Source organism: Procambarus clarkii, chromosome 54 (genome assembly GCF_040958095.1).
Source record: "Procambarus clarkii isolate CNS0578487 chromosome 54, FALCON_Pclarkii_2.0, whole genome shotgun sequence".
NCBI classification, from domain to species: domain Eukaryota; kingdom Metazoa; phylum Arthropoda; class Malacostraca; order Decapoda; family Cambaridae; genus Procambarus; species Procambarus clarkii.
In genome coordinates this window covers 4,264,687-4,281,721 of record NC_091203.1, presented here as the reverse complement: position 1 = coordinate 4,281,721, position 17,035 = coordinate 4,264,687, and the positions used below count along the sequence as shown (strand labels likewise).

At 42.8% G+C, this 17,035-nt stretch overlaps 1 protein-coding gene across 1 annotated transcript in view; it reads right to left on the bottom strand.

Moving 5' to 3' along the window:
- Window positions 1-17,035, bottom strand: part of LOC138352597 (nicotinamide phosphoribosyltransferase-like) — a 174,184-nt gene that overhangs the window by 22,604 nt on the left and 134,545 nt on the right. The window contains exons 8-10 of the mRNA XM_069305087.1: window positions 16,828-16,990; window positions 13,608-13,765; window positions 8,982-9,096 (exon numbers count right to left, since the gene is read on the bottom strand). Coding sequence (XP_069161188.1) covers window positions 8,982-9,096; window positions 13,608-13,765; window positions 16,828-16,990 — 436 coding nt within the window. The remainder of the gene's footprint in view (window positions 1-8,981; window positions 9,097-13,607; window positions 13,766-16,827; window positions 16,991-17,035) is intronic.

Here is a 17,035-nt window from a genome sequence, read left to right as displayed (position 1 = left end):
CCTGCAGGAACATCCTGCCTGCCAGCCTGCAGGAACATCCTGCCAGCCTGCCTGCCAGCCTGCCTGCCAGCCTGCCTGCCAGCTTGCCTGCCAGCCTGCCTGCCAGCTTGCCTGCCAGCCTGCAGGCACATCCTGCCAGCTTGCCTGCCAGCCTGCAAGCACATCCTGCCAGCCTGCAGGCACATCCTGCCAGCCTGCAGGCACATCCTGCCAGCCTGCAGGCACATCCTGCCAGCCTGCAGGCACATCCTGCCAGCCTGCAGGCACATCCTGCCTAAAATATACGATGATGTACTGTACATTTAAGAAACAAATCTGGGTCACAGGTCTGTGGAGTGTGGTTAGGCTTACGGAGTCAGCCGGTCCCTCCCCCACCACCGACACACCTCCCCCTCTCCCCCCACCCCAAACCCATACACACACACTCTCAAAGGTCACGTGGTTCATGGTTCACTTCAACACCCATATATCGCTTCCTGCCTGCCTGCCTCCTTCCCAGCCTGCAAGCCTGCCTGCCTCCTTCCCAGCCTGCAAGCCTGCCTGCCTGCCTGCCTCCTTCCCAGCCTGCAAGCCTGCCTGCAAGCCTGCCTGCAAGCCTGCCTGCAAGCCTGCCTCCTTCCCAGCCTGCAAGCCTGCCTGCCTCTTTCCCAGCCTGCAAGCCTGCCTGCCTGCCTGCCTCCTTCCCAGCCTGCAAGCCTGCTTGCCTGCCTGCAAGCCTGCCTGCCTCCTTCCCAGCCTGCAAGCCTGCCTGCCTCCTTCCCAGCCTGCAAGCCTGCCTGCCTGCCTGCCTCCTTCCCAGCCTGCAAGCCTGCCTGCCTGCCTCCTTCCCAGCCTGCAAGCATGCCTGCCTGCCTGCCTGCCTCCTTCCCAGCCTGCAAGCCTGCCTGCCTGCCTCCTTCCCAGCCTGCAAGCCTGCCTGCCTGCCTGCCTGCCTCCTTCCCAGCCTGCAAGCCTGCCTGCCTCCTTCCCAGCCTGCAAGCCTGCCTGCCTGCCTGCCTCCTTCCCAGCCTGCAAGCCTGCCTGCCTGCCTGCCTCCTTCCCAGCCTGCCTCCTTCCCAGCCTGCCTGCCTCCTTCCCAGCCTGCCAGCCTGCTTCCTTTCCAGCCAGCCTGCCTCCCTCCCTGCCATCATGCTAACGGGTAGTGTGTGTTAGGCTTATCTTCGGGAATGAGCCGGTCTCACCCCCACCACCAACAAACCACCCGCCCCCTACATCCCATCTCTCAAGGTCACGCGGTTCAACCGCGTGACTACCACTCACTCCCTGCCTGCCAGCAAGCTAGGCTGCCTGCCTGCCTGCCTGCCTGCCTGCCTGCCTGCCAGCCTGCCTGTGCCTGCCAGCCTGTCTTTCCCTCCCTAATTCTCACTACTTCCATCCCTTCCTGCCTACCTCCTAGCATCTCTCCCTACCTCCCCCTCCCTCTTAGCATCTCTCCCTACCTCCTAACATCTCTCTCTACCTCCCCCTCCCTCCTAGCATCTCTCTCTCCCCCTCTCTCACTGATTCTCCCCCCCCCCTCATTCATACTGCCTCCCACCTAAGCTCCATCGTCCATCCACCCACCAGTTAGCCATCACTGACGCAATGCGTGCATTTGGAGCCAACATGGTGCACAGATGTTTCTTGATTGTGCAGATATGTAAAACAAAAGCACAGAATGAACATTCCAGCCTTATGGCAATTCAAAATAATAGGAATAATAGGCCGTGAATCTGTGAAGTCACAGCGGGCAAACTGGACCATCTCCCACCCACCACAACAAGCCGGCGTGACGCTTGGCGGACCCCTTCCTACCCGAACTTTGTTCTGGTAGCATGACTCCCCAACCCCAATCGGGAAACTGGAAGTTTCGGATAACTAAAGTTCGGAAACCAAGTGGTGCTCTGTATATATATATATATATATATATATATATATATATATATATATATATATATATATATATATATATATATATATATATATATATATATATATATATGTCGTACCTAGTAGCCAGAACGCACTTCTCAACCTACTATGCAAGGCCCGATTTGCCTAATAAGCCAAGTTTTCATGAATTAATTGTTTTTCGACTACCTAACCTACCTAACCTAACCTAACCTAACTTTTTCGGCTACCTAACCTAGCCTAACTTATAAAGATAGGTTAGGTTAGGTTAGGTAGGGTTGGTTAGGTTCGGTCATATAACTACATTAATTTTAACTCCAATAAAAAAAAATTGACCTCATACATAATGAAATGGGTAGCTTTATCATTTCATAAGAAAAAAATTAGAGAAAATATATTAATTCAGGAAAACTTGGCTTATTAGGCAAATCGGGCCTTGCATAGTAGGCTGAGAAGTGCGTTCTGGCTACTAGGTACAACATATATATATATATTTATATATATATATAAATATATTTATTAATTATTTCATATATATATATATATATATATATATATATATATATATATATATATATATATATATATATATATATATATATATATATATATATATATATATATATATATATATATATATATATATATATTTTTTTTTTTTTTTTTTCTTAAAAACAAAACAAAAAAATGGAAGGGAGTACCACCTCTAGCTGGAAGAAGGGGGACCCATAGCCTCGGAGGAAACCATGCATAACGCATTAGAGGGAATGTTTAGATCCCCTCCAATACAGTTTATGTGTGCTTTTCTCCTACCACCCCCTTCCTTTTTTATTTTTTGTGCTTTATTATGCATTTGATGGTTACAAGATATACATGGGTTGATACAAAAATAATAATGCAAAAAGGTGATTAAAGGTTATGGATCTCTTGAAAAACACAACAATGGGAAACATTGATGAATGTCACAGACGGGTTCGATCATTGTTGCAAGTCAAACACTTCTTCGAATTCCTCTGAAGTTGGACTAGTACCCAAGACGCAACAGGCATTTCCCCTCTGAATCGCAACACTGAGGCGCTGGAACAAGAAACTTTTTGCTCTCTGGTCTTTTGTAGCGCTGATCAATTTGTCCCCCAATTCCTTCAGGAACTTCATTGCACATTTTCCCCACGAACCGAGGGTCTCCGAGCCGATCGGAACAAAGCTGTAGCAGTGTGCTAGACCTCTGTATTTAATAATTTTCTGCGATTCCCTGAAAGAAGCAGCACCACCGCTTTCACGTGTGCTGTAGTGGAGGTAGGTACTGGCCAGTGTGGCAGCGCACGTGTAGTCCCATACCACTTGCTTACCATCCTTCCAAGGTAGCAAGGTGACCCCCATCAGGGCGCTTCTGAGGGTCGTTAGGTCTGGATAAGTGTGGTTCTCTTTGTGCCGGGCAGCGGGCTGTGGCGAGGCTCCTCTTGATGATGTCGTTGACTTCTTCATGTCTTGCAATTTTACCCTGTGATTTACGACATACCAGACCATGATGACCATATTGGTCTGCCATCGCAGTTCCGCAGATGCACCTATGTTCGGTGAGGATGGGGGCGGCAAGGCGAAGGGCAACTCCAATGCGGAGAACGTCATGACTGAGGCGAGTTCCCAGGGCTGCATTGGGCACAGCAAATAAAAAATCCCCGGCGTGGGGTGCTGTTACCGCTAGGAGGCGGGCTTTGTTTTCAGCATCAGCGTTGTCAAACATTGCTGTGACAGTCTTTTCCATTATGGGGCTATCCCAGTGGGCCTGCTTGTGGTCTTTTGGGACTTGTGGTCGGGGTTGAGGGTGTGCAATGGTGTCCCATTGTCTGGCTGCTTCGATGAACGTTTGATCATGAGTTCCCGCTGTCTCTCTCATACGCTCTGGTAGGATCTGCCCTACCAATTCGTTGGCTGCTGTACATGAGGATAAGAATGCTGGAAGTGCTACCTCAGTTGCCTTTCGTATGCCTATCCCTCCAAATCTCACTGGTAGTGTTGCTTGGTCCCACTGACTCATCTAAATCTAGGTTGAGCGCCTTCCTGAATATTGACCTGAGGAGCTCATCATATTGATGTAGAAGTGGGTTGCCAAAAGTTGGTGCACACCTTAAGAAGTATGTTAGCCTGGGCAAGGTAAGGCACTTTGTGAGAAGGTAGAGGGCATCGTGGGAGTCCAAGTCCCCAATTCTCTCTTCCATCCTCTTTAGGTCTCTAAACTTTTCGTCAAGGACTGCAGCAATGGCATTGTGGCCCAGAGGTGCTCCGAGTAGTGTGCTGTCGGTAGGTTTAACGACTGAGGCTTCTGGTAAAACTGATTTCACTGCTCTCATAATTACTTCACTGGACAAAATTTTGCCCAGGGACGAAACCACAGCCCAAGCACTGAGAGAAAAACACCCCCTCAGGGCCGTAGGTGGACCTCCCCCACAGGTCAGGCTCGCCCCTAACCAGGAACCTCTCGTCCTCCGGGAGTCAGAGGTTTATAAAGCTATCGTTTCATTTCCCCCGGGCTCCTCAGGAGGCTACACAGGGGTAAGACCTCAACAGGTGAAGGAAATGGTGAACCCTGTTCTTGGCCCAGCTGCAGAAGCGCTCCTGACAGAAATCACAACGTTTGTCAACAACTGCCTCGCCGGGTTAATCCCTGATGAAATCAAACCATTCTTCTTTGGTGCATCCCTATGTGCCCTGAAAAAGAAGGGGGGAGGGATCAGACCCTTCGCCGCCTAGTTGCAAGGGCTGCTGTCAGAAGTATCCGAATGGAAGCAGCCACCATGCTGCAACCCAACCAGCTGGGGTTTGGAGTCCCCCAAGGCTGTGAAGCAGCGGCTCATGCTGCACGAGCCTACATTAGCTCTCTTACTGAAGACCAGGCAGTAGTAAAATTAGATTTTAAAAACGCTTTCAACTCGGTCAAAAGGGAAGCAATCCTCACTGCAGTTCAGGAACATTGCCCAAGCATTCTCCCGTTTGTGTCAGCAGGCTATAGCAAAGACTCAACCCTCCTGTTTGGCAAACATGAAGTCACCTCAGCAGAGGGAATTCAACAGGGAGACCCACTTGCACCCTTCCTCTTTTGCATAGCGGTTCGAGAAATTACAACCAGACTGTCCAGTGAGCTCAACATCTGGTTCCTGGATGATGGCACTCTGGCAGGCACACAAGATTCCCTGCTGGAAGACCTACAGCTGGTGAAGACACGGGGGGAGTCAGTAAAACAATATTCACGTAAATAAATATCAGCTCCTTTTCCTTACATTATTATTATTATTTGTATTTTTTTTAATTTATATATACAAGAGTTCTTACATTCATGTACAGACACTAGTATGCATAGCGTTTCAAGTCCTTAATCCTAATATTTCCCCGGAATACGACGCACCAGATCGTTTAACTTAACAACCAGGTACCCCATTTTACTGTTGGGTAAACAGAGGCTACAGTTAAGAACTTCTGCCCAGTAAATCCTCCCAAGTCAGAATACGAACCCGTTCCAAAGCGCTCGCGAAAACCCAGGCGAGTGTCTTACCACTTTGCCACGGGGACGGTTTATTATTGTTACTGAATTCATTATTTTTTACTTCTTTGAAATTGCTGCTTATGAATAGCAAATAGCATATAATTCATAAAGCTAGACCAAATAATGCAAAATTCAGAAGAGTTATTTGTTGTCTAGGTGCCGGTCGGCCGAGCGGACAGCACACTGTACTTGTGATCCTGTGGTCCTGGGTTCGATCCCAGGCGCCGGCGAGAAACAATGGGCAGAGTTTCTTTCACCCTATGCCCCTGTTACCTAGCAGTAAAATAGGTACCTGGGTGTTAGTCAGCTGTCACGGGCTGCTTCCTGGGGATGTAGGCCTGGTCGAGGACCGGGCCGCGGGGACACTAAAAAGCCCCGAAATCATCTCAAGATAAGCAGACATGTTTAAGAATGATTTCCAACATTATATTTTCGCCACAAAAATGGTAATTTGCAAATGTAATAATAATAATAAATTATAATCTGAGGCTCAATATTCTCTTCAGCACACAAGATAATTTATTTAGAAAATTATTGCCAATTTGGGCACACACTCAAAAATGTTCACTTTGATCAACTATTGACCTTCGCCAGGATGCAACCCTCAATAGTTGCCAAACTTCCTGGGACAACCTATTTTTCTGCTACGTGAACAGAGGCATCGGGTAATTGAACCATGCCCAACCTTTCCTGTCCTAACCGAGGATTAAACTCGGGTTTCTCCATTGTAAGCCGAGGATGTAGGCTACTGTGATACAGGACACCTATTGATAAAACTTCAGACTAATGCTCGTTCATTCCCTCGTGTGATTGGCTTAAAGGTGGACTGTGCATAGCACGTAATGGATCCACACAGTTACTACAAAAGATGGTCTCATGATCAATTAGAGTATTGAAATATATGTTATTGACAGTTTTAAGAGTGCATGTCCTGGAGCAATTGTGGGGATCCACAGCCTTGGAGAAGAGAAGAGAATAAAAGGTATTCATAGAAGACGTTGTAGATTCTCCCTGAACACTTTTAAGTACTTTCTTCTCCTATCAGCTATATTTGTTATTATTTAATATGATTTATTTAATAATTTTATTTTATTACATTATTTTACAGTTTACGGAAGATGTACACAAATAACAATCACAGTTCGAAAACCACATCCAATTATTCTGAGGTGGGGGTACGTGGTCCAAAACACAGCAAGCATTTCCCCTCTGGATCGCGACATTGAGGCGCTGAAACAGGAAACTGGTCACTATTACGTCTCAAGTTTGCTTAATGAGCTCCTCACTCGCCTCCTTTAGGAACTTAAGTGCACACTTACTCCAGATGCCAAGGATCTCAGACCCTGTTGACACAAACTTGCAACAATGTTCGAAGCCTCTGTACTTATTAATTAGTTTTCTGGGTCTTTCTGAAGGTTGCTGCCCCATCACTCTCAGTTGTGCTGAGAGGTAGACAGGCATCAGCCAATGTAGATGCACATGTAGTCCCACACAAGCTGTTTACCATCCCTCCATGGCTGCAGGTTTACTCCATCTGGGCGTTGGTGAGTTTTTGTCTGGTCTGCACAACTGAGGTTCTCTTTGTGCTGGACACTTACCTGCAGCCATATTTCTCTTAATGATATCATTGACTTCTTCATATCTAGCAATCTTTCTGACTCACGACAAATGAGACCATGGCTGCCATATTGGCTCGGGAAGCACAGCTGCAGATGCAATTGTGATCGATGGAGACAGGGATGGCAAGGCACAGGGAAACGGCAATATTTATGGCTCGATGGTTCAGCTGAGTGACCAAGGCAGAATTAAGGATAACCAACAGGATTCTCCAGCATGGGGACCTACCAGAGCGAGGTGTTTTGTATACTTACCAGAAGTTGCCTCCAGCATCACTGAGGTAATAATATCCATTTGGCATCTATTCTTTCTTCCATCCTCCTCAAGTTGTTCAACTTTTCTTCCAGAATTACATCAATGGCATTTGAGTACAAATGTGCTCCTGGCAGCACACTGTTGATGCGAGAGTACCAGCACAATGAGACTCCTAGTAGGACGGTTCTTACTGCATCAATAACTGGTTAGCTAGATAAGATAATTTCACTCTTCGAAGGATTTAAGGTGAGTCCTAACTCCTAGGTTTCATCGATGTAAACCAGGGATCGTTATGTTCCTGCCAGGGATGTCATCATCCAGGAATCCTAAGTTGAGCTCTCTGGTCAATCTGCACGTGATCTCTTTAACAGCCATGCAGAAAAGAAAAGAAAAGGGGCAAGTGGGTCTCCCTGCTGGACACCTGCTGAAACTACTTCATGTTCCTAAACAACAGTGTCGATTCTTTACTGTAACCTGCAGAAACGAAGAGGAGTAAACAAATGAGGCTTGTTCGAACTGCTTTGAAGTTCGAAATGGTTCGAACCTTGTACGAACCATATATCTTTTTACCTGGTTGAAAGTATTTCCAAACTCAAGTTTAATTACTGTTCTATTTTCCGAGAGGTGATTAGCGTAGGATTTTGTTGTGTGAGCTGCTGCTTCACTGCCATGGAAAGCGCTAAAGCTCTTAGTTAATGGGGTCGAAGCATCATAGCAGCTTTCATACGGAAGTTTTTGACAGCCACCCTGATAAAGAGGTGGTGAAGTGAGTTACCAAAGGCAATAGGTCTCTGATGAAATTATTTGTTGAACTTGTGACTGATTAACCTAGAAACTTGCCTCCTCTTTCCATGACGGAAACGCAGCTAAACAGGAGCAAATTGTGCCATGCATTGAGGGTGCCTGGAACTCCAAGGTTCTCAGAGAGTATATTTATTTTCTTGAGGTCTGCTTGTTTGCCTGCTCTAAATGGACGCGCTGCTTTTGGAATGTGGGGAAGCATTCTGGTGGTGGATGCTTTGATTCCCCCTAGAAGGTCATCTGATGACTTATGACCTGTAATCAGTTGACTTCCCGTTGGAATATGTGGGGCTGCCTGGGGGACTTGTGGACCTCCTCGCTCTATAGGGACTGTCCATGAGCCCTTATAGCTGTTACGAGTGCGTGAGGTCCCATCGTTATAAACATAGGTTACTAATATTCAGATTGAAAATCCCATATATCTTAGTCTGGATGCGTCACGAAGTCAATTACCATTATAGCTTAAGATGTGGTTGTGAATGAACTACATTTTTACTGCATGTATTTCTAGTATTGTACGACATTAGAGCGTGTGTCATTATAAACATGGTATACAGCATTTTATTATAAACTGCATCATTATGGCTGATGCTAGTACAGATTTTATCAGAGTTCCGTATATTCTCCTGCAAGTGTATATTCTATAATGTTTGTATGTATGTATGTATGTATGTATGTATGTATGTATGTATGTATGTATGTATGTATGTATGTATGTATGTATGTATGTATGTATGCATGCATGTATGAATGTATGCATGTATGTATGTATGTATGTATGTATGTATGTATGTATGTATGTATGTATGTATGTATGTATGTATGTATGTATGTATGTATGTATACAGTTGCGTAGCTCGTGTGTGAGCCAACTTACAGAGTGCCTTGTGGGTGATGCCCTCAGAACAAGTGATCCTTAGGTAAGGAGGAAGCATTTTGTAGCCCTTAGTGTTAGTCTCCGTCCCGTAGGTCTTCCCCAGGATCTCCAGACACTGAAGACAACGGCGTGGGAAAGAAATAAAGATGTGTTACCATTATTCATCGTAATATCATCACTATCATAAAAAATCATAGTTCAGTTGGTAATAAAGATGACACTATTATTAGGTCTATGAATATTTACACCCGAGTAATGCTTCATATGAAGCCTATGGGGCGGGGGGGGGGGGGGTACATTTCCTTTCACCTAATGCCTCTGGTCACCTAACAGTATATAGGTACTCGGGATATAGTAAACTGTTGTGGGGTTACATCCTGGGGAAAGATCAGTAGTTCTACCATAGTTGGACCTCGATACAAGTCTGAAGTATATATATATATATATATATATATATATATATATATATATATATATATATATATATATATATATATATATATATATATATATATATATGTGTGTGTGTGTGTGTATATCACGAAAATAAACACGTGATTAAGAATGTGACAATGTCAGACCACGGAGGAAAAATGAAACAGGAAATTTCCTTAAGTACTTTCGTATATTAAATACATCTTCAGAAGGTGACCTTCTGAAGATGTATTTAATATACGAAAGTACTTAAGGAAATTTCCTGTTTCATTTTTCCTCCGTGGTCTGACATTGTCATATATATATATATATATATGACATATATATATATATATATATATATATATATATATATATATATATATATATATATATATATATATATATATATATATATATATTTTATAGATATATATATTTAATATATATATATATATATAATATATATATATATATATATATATATATATATATATATATATATATATATATATATATATATATATATATATATATATATATATATATATTATTAAATATGACCGAAAAAGTAAGATTAATAATTCTAACACGAATTTTCTCGATCTTTCGTACGTTTCTTTTCACTGTTGATGGTAATTCAAAGATCAATTCTCCAAAATTTATTTTTATTTCTAGTCTGACGCGACACTTGAGCGCGTTTCGTAAAACTTATTACATTTTCAAAGACTTTAGTTTACACAATCACACACAACTTTAACTGAATAGAGCTTAAACATCTTTCGAGTTTTTATACCTACATTTGGGTGAAGTGACATGTTACAATAATTTTGGATGAGGTGAAAATAAACTTTTAACACAAGACAGAACACGAAAACAATGAAATACAAACAGGTATTAAAAGTAGGTAACTGCAGAAGGCCTATTTTTATTGGCCCATATTTCTTGATGCTTCTATATTGGAGCGGAGTCTTGAAGTGGGTAGAATATAGTTGTGCATTAATTGGCTGTTGATTGTTGGTGTTGACTTCTTGATGAGTAGTGCCTCGCAGACGTCGAGCCGCCTGCTATCGCTGTATCTATCGATGATTTCTGTGTTGTTTGCTAAGATTTCTCTGGTGATGGTTTGGTTGTGGGAAGAGGCTATATGTTCCTTAATGGTGCCCTGTTGCTTATGCATCGTTAAACGCCTGGAAAGAGATGTTGTTGTCTTGCCTATATACTGAGTTTTTTGAAGCTTACAATCCCCAAGAGGGCATTTGAAGGCATAGACGACGTTGGTCTCTTTTAAAACGTTCTGCTTTGTGTCTGGAGAGTTTCTCATGAGTAGGCTGGCCGTTTTTTTGGTTTTATAGTAAATTGTCAGTTGTATCTTCTGATTTTTGTCTGTAGGGATAACGTTTCTACTGACAATATCTTTCAGGACCCTTTCCTCCGTTTTATGGGCTGTGGAAAAGAAGTTCCTGTAAAATAGTCTAATAGGGGGTATAGGTGTTGTGTTAGTTGTCTCTTCAGAGGTTGCATGGCGTTTCACTTTCCTTCTTATGATGTCTTCCACGAAACCATTGGAGAAGCCGTTGTTGACTAGGACCTGCCTTACCCTACAGAGTTCTTCATCGACTTGCTTCCATTCTGAGCTGTGGCTGAGGGCACGGTCGACATAAGCGTTAACAACACTCCTCCTGTACCTGTCCGGGCAGTCACTGTTGGCATTCAGGCACATTCCTATGTTTGTTTCCTTAGTGTAGACTGCAGTGTGGAAAACTCCGCTCCTTTCCATGACTGTTACATCTAGAAAGGGCAGCTTCCCATCCTTCTCCATCTCGTAAGTGAAACGCAACACAGAATTCTGCTCAAATGCCTCCTTCAGCTCCTGCAGATGTCAGACATCAGGTACCTGTGTAAAAATGTCGTCAACATACCTGCAGTATATGGCCGGTTTCAAGTTCATGTCGACTGAGACTTTTTGCTCGATGGTACCCATGTAGAAGTTTGCCAACAGGACACCTTGGGGAGAACCCATGGCGACCCCATCTACTTGCTTATACATGTGTCCATCCGGGCTCAAGAAGGGTGCCTCTTTAGTACAAGCTTGGAATAGTTTCCTTAGACTGTTTTCTGGTATGTCAAGAGGAGTACAGGCTGGATCACGGTACACTCTGTCGGCTATCATCCCGATTGTTTCATCCACAGGTACGTTGGTAAACAGAGATTCTACGTCCAACGAGGCTCTTATACCTGTGGCCCGTGTTCCCCACAGCAAGTCAACAAACTCCTTTGGAGACTTCAGGCTGAAGGCGCAAGGGACATGAGGAGTCAGCAAGCCGTTGAGTCGTTTTGCCAGTCTGTACGTGGGTGTGGGTATCTGGCTGATGATTGGCCGAAGTGGGTTTCCAGGCTTGTGTGTATTGACATTTCCATACGCATATCCAGGTTTGTATTCCCCAATAATCTTTGGCAGGTGGAGTCCAGATTTCTTGGCGTTCACAGTTTCGATCAATTTGTTGACCTTTGCTTTCAGTTCGGCTGTAGTGTCCTTCGTTACCCTTTGGAATTTAGTTTGGTCAGAGAGTATGAGGTTCATTTTCGCCAGATATTCGTCTTTTTTAAGAATGACGTATATTGGCGACTTGTCGCTTCTCCTGACAACTATCTCCTTGTTCTCACGAAGGCTCTTAGCTGCCGCTTTGAGCTCGGGGGACAGTATGGTGCTTCTGTAGTTGCCTCGATTCTTTCCTCCTTCCGCAATAAGTTCTGCTTGTAAGGTATCTTTGGTGGAGACCTTCTTTTGTGCTTCGAGGTCGAATATGCCGTCCAACAGAATCTCCAACTCCACTTCCGGGCCATCTCACTCGGTCTGGACATAACGTGACAGTTTATACCCAGATTTAGGAGAGTGACTTGGTCCTCAGTGAGGTTGATTCCTGCAAGGTTCAGGAAGCCATCTCTTGGTTGAATTGAGGTCAATTATGTATGAGTTGTTATGTATGAGGTCAATTATGTATGAGGTATGTATGAGGAATTATGTATGAGATCAAAAAATTGACCTCATACATAATGAAATGGGTAGCTTTATCATTTCATAAGAAAAATATTAGAGAAAATATACTAATTCAGGAAAACTTGGCTTATTAGGCAAATCGGGCCTTGCATAGCAGGCCGAGTACGACGTTCTGGCTACTAGGTACAACATATATATAAATATATATATATATATATATATATATATATATATATATATATATATATATATATATATATATATATATATATATATATATATATATATATATATATATATATATATATATATATATATATAAATATATATATATATATATATATATATATATATATATATATAAATATATATATATATATATATATATATATATATATATATATATATATATATATATATATATATATAAATATATATATAATATATATATAAATATATATATAAATATATATATATATATAAATATATATATATATATATATATATATATATATATATATATATATATATATATATATATATATATATATATATATATATACATATGAGAAAGGCAGCAAGAACACGCAAGCAATAAATAACTCAGAACTCCATATGACCCGACCAGGATTGGAACCCATCACGCCAGGATCCCTCCTGAATGTACCTGGTACCGTGATCACTACACCAATTGATCAGTCGTGAAGCTTAGTTCATTAGCACCAGATTGTTGTTGTTGTTTTAGATTTAGCCAGTCAAAACAAAATGTACGAGTAGCACGTGCTATAGTGAGCCCGTAATTGAGTTCAGTTATTCACGATAACTTTGTTACGTGAATAAAGCACCAGGACTGACCAATCCTTATATAGACGATCAATTGCTGCAATGATCATGGTACCGTGTACGTTTAGGGGTGATCTTGGACGTCAAGGGGTTCGAATCCTGGTAGGGTCATTAGGGTTATTAATAATTTATGGGTTGCATGTTTCTGAAGTCCATCAGTGTCACAAAAGATTTGGTTATTTATTTACAAGGACAGGAAGCCCAGAGGTAACCCCCGCCCCCCACCCCCCCTAGACCAACGACTGACTTCCCCAACCGATAAGCATTGCCTAACTCCTGGGTACCTATTTCACCGGGCATCAGGTATAAACAGCCGTACCCAAATGTCTTTCCTTGCAACATATCCTACATGTAAACAGGACAGTTACCTTAAGAATCACCACTTTGGGATCACCACTGTCCGGCCCGAGGTAGATACAGCCGCCTTTGCTGCCCCGCTGGAGTACCAGGTCCCTCAGCTCCCCGCACCAGTCCTCCTCCAGGCACCGCCAGATGTCATACGAGTCGCACACACACCCGACGTCCCCTGCGGGAAGGACATCCATTTATATACACTGCAGGATATCTTCTTCTTTTAACTTGTATTTCGTAATCATATCTGCAATTAGCTCTGAACATTAGTGGTATTTAGTCTATAAGTAAGCTACTTTTTGGTCTATAACAAATGTGCAAAATATGTGTAAATATTTAGTCCAAAATGATCTACTATCAGAAAATTTTGGCATATATCGCAAGTTTACTAAAGGCAGGTAGTAAATGTGGGTGATTGTAACCTTTCCACCATTGCCCGCAGAATGGAGCCACAGGATGAACATCCAATTATGAAACTAGCTCATCACATATGTAAGTTGCTGTTCTAGGAGGCTGTACTTGTAGTTGGTCTCAAACCCAGTAATTGTTGATATAACAATATATATTAAAATTTACAGTTAGCTTATGAATATTGTAACTTGCTTAGCTAAATGAATTATGTGTCTTTATGTGCGTGTGGTGATGGTTCCATTCCACTACCCTTCACACGACAGGTAAGGGGTTCACTACCTCCCACAGGATGGATATGGGGCCCACTATCGCCCACAGAATAAGTATGCTGCCCACTACCGCCCCACAGAATAGGTATGGACTCTGCCATCGCTCACATGATGGGTATGGGTTTCACTGCTGCTCACAGGATGGGTATAGGGCCCTTGTTATGATGTTGATGCCCTCTGTTGAGTTCACCAGACCCAAATTCTTTTAGGAGAGTTGTTGTGACATTGTCAACGTCATCTGTTGAGTACCCGACCTATTTTTCTGTTCCCCAGTGGAAGGCTGCGATCTTATTGACACCTGTGCAGTTTCCTTCTTACTATTCATCTTTTACTCTTCAGAAGTGATGGGATATGGGTGGTACCTTGGTCGACAGAAATCAATTCACCCAGGGTAGTTCCGCACTTAAGACGTGTTCCAGTGGGAACAAGTGGGGCGAATTGGTATAGACTGGAAATTCTCTGTGATACCCAGTGAAGTATTGGTGATTGACCGACACATGCTGGGATGGCCAAGTTGAGTACCAAGTACCTTGAATGGCAAGAGGCAGTCCACCATGAGTGGCCAGCAAGGGCAGTCCTGAATGCAAGACTTGTTTCGGTGGGAACAAGTTGGGCGTGTTCTTGGGGACAGTGAATCGTCTGCAGAAGCCAACGACCTATTGGTTTTGGAACAACGTATTCCAGGGTGGTACAGTTTTGTTAATAGATGGAATTAATCTGTCTGACCTCTAAGTTAAGGCTTGTTAGTGGTTAAACCTTTAGAGGAAGCCAGCGACCGTTTTGCTGGAGTTTCGAGGGAGTGTTTAGACACTATGATGATTCTGTGGAGGACTGGCCCGTGAATTGTTGAGAAAAGTGATCTCGCTGGCATGTATCTCAGAAAAAAGGCTTGGGGAAGAAGCCTTGAGTGTTTAGGAAGAAGATTCGCCGCACCAGTGTTTCGATGGCAGAAGTTTTTGTAGTGTCTTGTATGAAAGTGATACGTACGGTGTTACCCGTGATGTTTAATTGTAATAGGTGTATATTGTTGTAGATAAGATTGAAGTGCATGTGGTGATGGTTTTAGTGTTGTTTACCCGTTTAGTTGTCTATTACTGATCAGTTCTTAATAACTTAACCCTGGTTGGGGTTGGATCTGGTAAGAAGAGGCACTAAGGCCCTATAGAAAGAGAAATGAAAAGAAGCCGGGTTACTGGCTATGTGAGGCCGTAGCACACGTTAACAGCTTAGAGTGAAAATGGGGGTTAGTACTAAATACAATAAAAATGACATTCCTTTACTGAAATTTTTGTTTAAATCTATTTGTGGAAAACAAAATTCTGATGATAGATACATTATGGAAACACTCTTCAAAATGTAAAACAGTAACTGGCATCACTGCTCAAGTCCCTCTCCACGACTTATCAATATTTTTTTTTCTGGCACCACATAGCAGTAAAATAGGTACCTGGGTGTTAGTCAGCTGTCACAGGTTGCTTCCTGGGGGTGGAGGCCTGGTCGAGGACCGGGCCACGGGGACACTAAAGCCCCGAAATCATCTCAAGATAACCTCAAGATAACATGTAATGTCTTCACAATTATTCTGATGATAAGTTAAGTCACAACATTGGATATTAGTAGACAAACTTTAGTACAAATAAATTCTCCCGACGACCAGCAAATCATAATTCCAACTTCTCCGAAGACCCTGTGTTCCGCTTCCGGTTTGGCTTTAGGCGGGAAACACTCCCTCCTCCCTGGGAGTGTCAGCGGAGGCTCGCCTTCACCCAACTTGTAACAAACATAACATAAAATTTTGGGTTCATTCTTTTCATTGAACGTAACTAAATAAAACTATGGGACTATACTTGTGTAGTCTAAGTATAGACTATAATTCTGGACTATTTACAGGGAGGGGGGGGGGGGTTGTATGACTCTATTGGGGAGAGAGGGGTGTATCTTGGCTGTAAATGTAACAACATTAATACTGACTTAATTATTTATTTCACTACACTACAACACAATAAACAACACTACACGTGTGGTTTTGTTCAATTATTTATTTATTTGTATGTACAAGAGTTTTTACATCCTTGTAAAGCAGAACCATTCAGAACTGCCGTGATCACTTTTGTGGCGGATATATATAATGTGAATGGCTAGAGCATTATCGTTTTTTCATTTGCCTCAAACAAATAATAATTAAACCATTCTCCGGCATATATTACTGCATTTGAAAGCATTCTTCATGTCATTCACAAGGAAACTACTTATAATATGCTACATAGACACTGCAGAAAGCCTGGATCCTAGAAATCACATATGCAGTATTACAAGAAACTAGCCTTGATCCTAACTAGCTCTAACACAAAATCTTGCAGTTAGGCTTGGTTATCTTTCATTTAGAGTGATGTGAGTAGCTTGCTGCTCTTGAGATCAAGAAAGAGCAAGCTCTCATCCCAAGCACAATATTTTCTCCGTGAATTTGTAATACATTGACTTTTTGATTTTTCGATAAATTATTCCGGAGCTCAGCAGGAAAATCCAACACACTTTTGGTTCATTCTTAGCATCTTACCTTCAGGGTAGGTCTGGAGCAGGTGTCTGTGGGAGTCCACCTCCCGCTCCTTACCCCAAGTGATGACGGTGGAGTGCTCTGAGGAGCGGGACGAGATGCCTCCCACCGTCTTGAGGTGGTAGTACTTCCTCAGCAGCGATGTCCCCGCCACAGTGTCTGACGCCTTCAATGTTTGCAGACAGTCAGAATCGAATACATAATATTCTTT